Genomic DNA, 8,631 nt, shown 5'->3' with positions numbered 1-8,631 from the left:
AAAAGACAAGAATGGACACAAAAACTTTCCACACCTCATCAGCCCAATGTCACTTTTTAATGAAAGCCTTCTCTTTTTCCATTAAATTGTCAGCTCTGATGGGTATTTTCTGTTTGCATTTGTTTATTCATAGAGACTGTATTTTCCGCGGAACGCCATTTCACCTGCCGTAAGTGGTTTTGTCTCAGATCGTGGCGGGGTGTACGTTTCCAACGCTCCTTTAGAAACTCTTGAAATTAAGAATGGTGCAATGACAAATGCTCTGAGAGCGGCAAATCTGCTTCAGAAGGCAAATTTGGAGCCTGTCTGAATAAGGAGAGGGTGACATTTACAGATTTGATTTTCTCTCTACCTCATCATACGGCAGACACGAGCCTGCGCAAGGGTCGCTGTAGTGTCAGCCATGACTTTTTGATCCCATTTTGGAGAATGTGGGCTTTGGAGGAAACGTATTAAGCTATCCTGATATAAGCACAGATTCAAGAAAAACTCTTTGCTCAAACCGACTCAAATGGAGGTCAAGTAAATCTAGGGCTGTTTCAGTGCAACAGATAAGGACGACAACAAAGACAACAAACACCTAAAGGAGTAAATGTTATGGAGATCAATTACGTCACTCGTTTCGCCTCTGTTAATGGATCGATTTTGGCCCATCTGTCATATTACAGAGACGTTTCACCAAGGACCGCAATCTGTCTCGTGAGAAATGTTCCAGAAAATCAAATCTCATAGCCGTGCGCATCTCAAATGAAACTTTAGATTATAATAATAATAAAAAATAAATAAAAAAAACACGAATTGCAAACCAACACACTATAGATTCTACTCATCAACTGATGTTTTTTTTTTGCCTTGATAAATATAATATAATAAAATGGGGAAAAAGTCAAATCCTCTAGTGAGATGAGGTGTCAGTTAATTATAAAACTTTGTATAATAAAGACTGAAAAATGCTGGGAAAAGCAACATTTACAGCTCCCAGTACAGATATTAAGGGGGTGTCTAGGGAAATTTGAGCTTTTTTCCTCCATTTTTTTCAAACGAAATTAATGTGACAGAAATAAGGGCTCATTGCACAGTAGTTCCAAGCAGACAGGGAGAAGGATGGGACTGCATGTTAATTCATCAGTAGCGCTGGTAAACTTTTCTTCAAGTGGTCTTCCCTCAGCTGCTTTATTAGCCACATGAGTTGAAGACAGGCTGGGAAAGAGGGAGGTCTTTTGACTTTCAAGTGAAAGTAGGAAAGGCTTTGATATGAAAGGCAGCATAAGAAAGGAGAATGCAGCGGGTTGACATGGTCTTTTACCAAGCTGGCATTCCAACCTCCATACTACAAGCCTCCTCCACATCTCTCTCTAGGGACTTGTGCGCTGCATGGAAATCAGTGGTATAGTTATCTATATGCTAATTTCCATGGGACGAAAGGTGAATATTCAGACATTGGAGAGTCACACCCACAGTGTCTGGTCAAATGCAACACAATAGGAAGACCGTAATACAAAAAAAACAACATAGATACATGCACAGATTGCAAAGAGGTCGTATGCATTTAATTTAATTATTAAGTTCACATTGTGATGAATTAAGTTAAGGGTGGCCTGACCAATTACCTGCTGTGTTTGATAAGCAAATGCACAAGAGGGAACTACTTGAAGTTTAATCCAGCCGTATCTGACTCTTGTCTTTCCGTCCCCAACTGTAAGACCTCTTGAAATTATAATTAAGACATTTCTTATACCATTTAACATATTTAAAACTTTTTATGGCCTTTAGTTTGATACAACTCACTTTAGTTTTTTTTAAGTACCCGCGGGAGATCTACATTTAAGATAGCCCGTCAGGCAGAGTGGTGATACATTTTGGTAGCCCGACTGGAAAACACAATAGCCACGGGACGTCGGGCTAGCGATTTTGCGAGCCCTGATTATTTTTATTTTTTTTTAGTCCAGTTCATGACAACAATCAATTGACAACACTAGTTGGAAGGCAAATTTTTAATTATTGAAACAATCTTAAATATTTCAAAGAAAGTCAGACTGAAAACAATGACAAATCTGTGTTGTTTTTGGTCAGCGTGTCTAATTATTCAGACCAAACACAGAGCTATAATTATGATGACAGTGACTATAAAAACAACGACCACAATCTCTAGTCATAAACAAAAAGATTGTACACAACAGCCTCTTCTTATTCAGACTGTGAAAGAGTCCACAAAAGTCCATGCTGATGTAATGACTATTCATTGCTAATGTTTCATACTGATGACATCACCCCTCAGGGCAGTATAGTTTTAGGTCATTAAATCATTTTTGGACCATTTTGACTCTAGCAGCCACAGCTGAGTTATGCTGTCTTTCAAAACTCATTTCTATCATTATACATTCAAAAGAAAATATTTTACAGACAACAAATCAGAGGATTTTAATTGCTGACAGATATAACCTATGTGAAATAATTCCTCCAATTTATGCATATCACAGTTACACATTAAGGAAATATTCCCTTTAAAACATAAAAAGTTAGATCTTTAAAAAGTGCAAAAAAACAAAAACGGTAAAAAAAAAAAGATCAAAAATCCCTGACCTTTAAATGTTACTGTGGACAGAAAATACAAAGACTTGTAGAAGTGTTTTTGATAACACTCCAGTAGCATGAGTCAGACAGACGCAAAAGTACATTCACACTGCAGCAAATAATCTATATTAAGGAAAAAATTAGATGATTAATGCGGAACTATATAGGATTTTCAGTTACTGTTTGTAAACAATATTTAAACCTCAAACCTTGTTCCTCCTCGTGAACAGGCTCAACACATTCAGCAGTGTATACCCCTGCCCCTGACATGATATCAGTTGCCAGAACACACACAGCCCAACCTGCAGCAAGTCAAAAGCGTACTATTTGTGGGAAGATAAGCGATGAGGTGTTTTGCAAATATTGTTTTAAATATTGCGTTCATTATGCACAAATGGTAGTTTTTGTATATATGAACAGTTACACTAATAATTAGATGACTGGCTGTAATTTGCGAGTGGGCTGTCTTCAGTCTAGCTCGCCAATAAACAACAATTGTGTCATCATAAAAATTTAATTACAATGCATAGCAATCTGCCAAGTTACAGATAGAAGTTAGTAAGGCAATAGTAACATTAGTAAATTGTTTTAGTGTCAAGACATTACAAATTAGTGGAGCTTCCCGAGCTTCAGACACAGACAACACACCCACTGGACAAAGGTTGCAGCCCAGAAATGAGCCAGCAGTAGAAGATTCAAATAAGAAAATACAGGCAAAGGACAATGTCTATGTAGACAAAAACACCACCACACACTTCTAGTGGATCATAAAGTAATGGTTGAGAGGGATTATTTTTGTATGAGTCTATAGTTTATTTTTTGTAAAAATCCTATAGTGTGCCTTTAAGGAAGATACCACTCTTTCCCAAACAAGATACAAGCTAAATGTGACTTAATCCAACTATGATGTTTGTCCTAACAGATATCCATGCTCTTCCGGTGATCTTCCTGTCAGGATTTGCTGTGGAAGTTTCTGTTTCCTGTGGGCTAAAGATTTAAGCCTATGCGGGGTAAAAACTAGGGTATTTTGTGTTTAAAAAGACACTTTCAAGTTGTCTACCTCCAAAAAGTTAGCATTCTGCTAACATTTTGCCACCATGTACTTTGAACAGTTTCCATATGGATAACAAAAGAGTAGCCAGTGTTAACAGACACCACACAGATAGGGGAAATGGGAAATCACTTTGATACCTGGTCTTTCACTGAGTTTATTGATTTTCTCCCCTAATCAGCATTCACATTTTTCAAACTGTCCCTCAGACACAATATAACACATTCAGATTAACATTAGCTACTCAGTATATAATAATGTTGAAAACAAGCATGATGTGGCTAAACATGCAGTTCACTCAAGCAGATGTACTGAACTGATAAGAACAAAACTGTTTCACAAGAAACCTGTCTGATGTTGAAAAAGACAAAAATAAGAGCAAACATATCTAGTCATGTTTATTTATTTAACTGTAAAGCATTAACACTTTATCTGTATCGATTCAAAGCAATTTCTGCATACATGTAACTAAATTTATGCAAATTTAACCTTTTGAAAAGTATAGGATTGGGCAATGAAGAGAAGGTACAATAAACAGACTTTTGTTCAACACTGATACAAACATTAAAACCTGAGTAGCACTGTCAGATTCAAACTCTAGATCCAACAACGTCTGGACCACAATAAGTAAGATAAAAAAAATAACAGTGAAAGATGGGCAAAAAGGGTCAGTATTCTGGAAGTGAGTAATTTTCTTCTTGTCTTGTTTCCGGGGTGCCGGTGATATTGTTTTCAAAGGTTGTGGATGCTTATTTCCATAGTAGAGGGATAAAGGTCAGGAAATGCAGCCGCTATAAATGGCACATGGTTTCTGAAACTGACTCTGCCTTGACGTCTACAGACAAAGAAAAAAAGCACCAATGCAAAACAATTTTGTGGAGATGACACATGCTAGGCATCACGCCAACCTTGAATGGCGTGACAGCCACAAATCCTCAGAGTAGCGTGTCATGTATATAGATGCTGTTACACAATAGCACTAGCCTGAAGCCCCTATCTCAATATGTTGTATGACCTGTCCTGGCATGTGAAATCTAAAACAAGGCTGCTCTATATTCAGAAAGCTCTAGTCACTGACTCATCCGTTTCAAAAGGCAAGGACCCACATGATAGGTCTGGTTTGTGTGTCACTGTATCTAGTCCAGTGTGAATTATTAAGCAGAATACTTGAACCTTGTTCCCAAACCAAGAAACACATTTGCTTCCGGTGGGTACTTTCAGTGGAAAACATCTGGATTTTTAAATTAGAACACAGTACAGTAGGCATATTCCCTGTCAGGTAACCTTACTAAATGAACTGCTTTTATTCTAGATCAGGCACGTGCACACATAGACATCAAAGGGGGCTTTAGCACCTGCCCTTTTTCTTCATCGAGAGAAAGTGCCCTTTTCTTCTGGGGAGTATTTTATTTTTTATTTTTTTAATAAATTAATATATGTGTATATGTGCGCATGTGTGTGTTTATGTTTGCGCGCACAGCATTCCCTGTCAAACAATTAAAAAATCAAAATATCTGGTCGGGTCGGGAAATGTTGAGACTGTCGAGTTCCGATGCCTTTCTCCAATCCGCATCTCCGCAGCACAGCAGTGTTGCACACATTGATCACCACATCACATCACAGTCACAGGCAGAGAACCGCAGAAGTGAAGCCCTCCCTCCCTTTCCAGTTGTGTTTGTCTTACTGTGGAGGTGAGTGGTGATGAACAAAAAACTGAGCTACCTGTGCCTCGAATTTACAGCTAATTACCCAAAAGGCAAGTGTGTTTCTCTGCACAGGCCCGGTGCACCCAGGACGCGATCTTCCCAGATGTCCTTCACTCCGGTGCCGGGACAACACGGACCCTGGGTGCACCCGCAGTGACTTACTAAAATAAACTTGAAGTATACTACTTTTTGGTAAGGGCACTTATCTTATCTTATCTTTAATTGATTTTTCCATACATTTCTGTTGTACATTAACTGACAGTCACCACTGATAAGCTACCACTAAATATTGTAAAAACTTAATTTGTTGTAAAGTTGCTTTGCAACGATTTGTATCGTGAAAAGCGCTATACAAATAAACTTGAATTGAATTGAATTGAATTTAACAGTTTAAATGATTCGGTTCAATCGCAGTGACTCGCTTATTAACAGTGACTTGCTGCCACCTACTGATGGTTTCAATTTCACATTGAAAATATCTTTTCATTAAAAAAAAAAATCTAATATCAGTATTCAACATTTTATGTTTAAAATATCAAAACAGTATTAATGCATTTGTAACAGCAGGTTAAATACATTAATGACCTGCATTAAACAGTGTGTAAATGCATCTAATGCCACTTCCAATGCAGCTTCTGTGTTTCCTCTGCATTGCAACGATGAATTTTGTCAATACTAATTTCAGTTTGCTTGGTAACAGCCCAAATGACTTATAATTTTAATTGACTGATTCAAGTTAAGAATTTGACTGAAATGATGATGCACACTTTTAGAAAGAAGGGCTTTATAAAGGTAAAAATGCCCATAAAAGGTAAAAATCAATTTAAACTTATTGGAAAAGGTTCATTTCTATCACTGCTGTGAACTGATCACCACACAGAATATACAGAATATCAAAAACTTTAGGAGTCAGTTGTCCACGGTAGCACAATATCAGCACAATAACACACTCATGTCACAAAATGTTGTCTAATTATCGTTATCGATAAAATCCCAGAAAATATAGAGATATATTTTTTGTCAATATCACACACCTCTAATATATTTAACGTTTTGTTTAGGAAAAAATGAAAATAAATATGAGAGGTGCCCTTTTTTCCACTTGAGCCCCTGCCCCTCAAAATGTCTGTGCACGTCCCTGTTCTAGAGTAAATATTTTTTTTGATATGACTGAATAAACCTTACTACATTACAATCACAAAAGTCATTTTCATCTGGCTAAAATAGCTCCCTCAGTTAATAACCGCAGATTTCCAAGTGCAGGGAAGAGTAGTAGTCCAGTGTAATCGAGTAGAGATGTTTATTGCGCTATTCAGTGCAGATGAAGCGAATAGTTCTGCAGAAATGTTGTGATTTGCAAAAGCATTTTTCTCTTTAAAATGTAGCAAGTAAAAGTAAACAAAAATATTAAATCAATCGAGTAAACGAAAAACTGTACTTAAGTACAGTAATGATTTGTCAAAATGTTGTCTAATTATCGTTATCGATAAAATCCCAGAAAATATAGAGATATATTTTTTGTCAATATCACACACCTCTAATATATTTAACGTTTTGTTTAGGAAAAAATGAAAATAAATATGAGAGGTGCCCTTTTTTCCACTTGAGCCCCTGCCCCTCAAAATGTCTGCACGTCCCTGTTCTAGAGTAAATATTTTTTTGATATGACTGAATAAACCTTACTACATTACAATCACAAAAGTCATTTTCATCTGGCTAAAATAGCTCCTTCAGATAATAACCGCAGATTTCCAAGTGCAGGGAAGAGTAGTAGTCCAGTGTAATCGAGTAGAGATGTTTATTGCGCTATTCAGTGCAGATGAAGCGAATAGTTCTGCAGAAATGTTGTGATTTGCAAAAGCATTTTTCTCTTTAAAATGTAGCAAGTAAAAGTAAACAAAAATATTAAATCAATCGAGTAAACGAAAAACTGTACTTAAGTACAGTAATGATTTGTAGAATAGAATAGAATAGATGATTCGAGTAGAATTTAAGAACACTTGACACCTACCTTCTATCAGGGGGGACTTTAATAAATCTCGCCTGTCTTCGGGGAAACACTCCAGGAGTCTTTTTAAAAGTCTTCCCAAATCTGAGGAGCTTCTGTGCAGGTAGAGTATATTTCTGTCCGACCATTCAGTCCTTATTTCAAAGAACTCCTCTTCCTCTCCTCTAATGATGAGCCTGCGGATCCCGTTAACCCAACAATCCTTCACGAACATGTTCACCAGGGATGTGCCCTCAAAAATCGCCGATGCCATCTTAAGTACCCTCACTCCAGCATTCTGTAATGGGTGGATTTATCTTTCTGCTTAACTTCAACAGCATAAGTCAGTCAAACTGACTCATGGTCGAGTTTGAGGGAAAACCCACACATGTAAAGGATAATATATGAGTTGGCCTTGTTTAAAGGAAACTGACGGTTTCGATTCGTTTGCGTCTTCAAACGTGGCAAACGGATATGTAAGAATAGCACATCTCTAAAAACAACTCCACAAATATCAAGTAGCTAGTTAAAATATTATCCTATGTATTTCTATACTCCCTTCGTTTTTCTTCAGCTGGGTGCGCGGATCTCAAAACGTCGGACGTTTTATAAAATTACGCCCCATCCGTCAAAAAGTTAGTTTAGGCGTTCTCTTAAATGTCTGATCCAATTTAATATAACGGACTGCGACAGTTCGCTTGTACGCACCGGTAACTTGAACCTCTTTAATCCCATTAGATATTGTTAATCACAGATAAAGTCCAGAGTCGATCAGCTGACCAGAGTGAAGACGCCGAAAACATGTCGAGAGTTTTGTTACTGACGTAAAAAGGCAGCGTTTCCTTCTGTTGACAGAAGTTGAGTCTTCACCCCTCCTTCCCTCTCATTCTCTTTCCCCAACAGCGCTATGCGAGGAATTTACGTGTGTGTGTGTGTAAGAAAGAGAGATAGAGAGCTCACTCCCAATGAACGTCATTCTATGAGCATGTGCTCTTTATTTGCAGTGGCGGCTCGTGGGTTTTAAAATAGAGGAGGCACACTAATTGTATTGGTCTGGGATCCCTGCCGATTATTATATTTGAGAAATTTAGGCTAGTAATTTTACATGCGTGGTCGGTACTACGACTGCGTTTTAGTGCCACGTTAAAAATAAAAAAATTCTAAAATTACGAGATTAAAGTCGTAATGTTTTGAGAATAAAGTCAAAATTACGTGAATAAAGTCGAAATATTTTTTAGAATAAAGTCGACATTTTTCAAGAATAAAGTTGAAATTACGAGAATAAAGTCGAAATGTTTTGAGAATAAAGTCAA

General features: G+C 37.3%; 1 protein-coding gene across 2 annotated transcripts in view; it reads right to left on the bottom strand.

Moving 5' to 3' along the window:
* The window catches only part of LOC107728142 (PX domain-containing protein 1-like), a 30,956-nt gene extending 22,738 nt beyond the window's left edge, over window positions 1-8,218 (bottom strand). For both annotated transcript variants that reach the window (XM_016538233.1, XM_016538234.1), the window contains exon 1: window positions 7,343-8,218. In XM_016538233.1, coding sequence (XP_016393719.1) covers window positions 7,343-7,592 — 250 coding nt within the window. In that variant the 5' untranslated portion in view covers window positions 7,593-8,218. The remainder of the gene's footprint in view (window positions 1-7,342) is intronic.
* Window positions 8,219-8,631: the final 413 nt, after the last annotated feature.

The sequence above is a fragment of the Sinocyclocheilus rhinocerous genome, unplaced genomic scaffold (genome assembly GCF_001515625.1).
Source record: "Sinocyclocheilus rhinocerous isolate Xijiao unplaced genomic scaffold, SAMN03320098_v1.1 scaffold2142, whole genome shotgun sequence".
NCBI classification, from domain to species: domain Eukaryota; kingdom Metazoa; phylum Chordata; class Actinopteri; order Cypriniformes; family Cyprinidae; genus Sinocyclocheilus; species Sinocyclocheilus rhinocerous.
The sequence above is the reverse complement of the archived record's forward strand: the minus strand, read 5'-3'. Positions and strand labels throughout refer to the sequence as shown.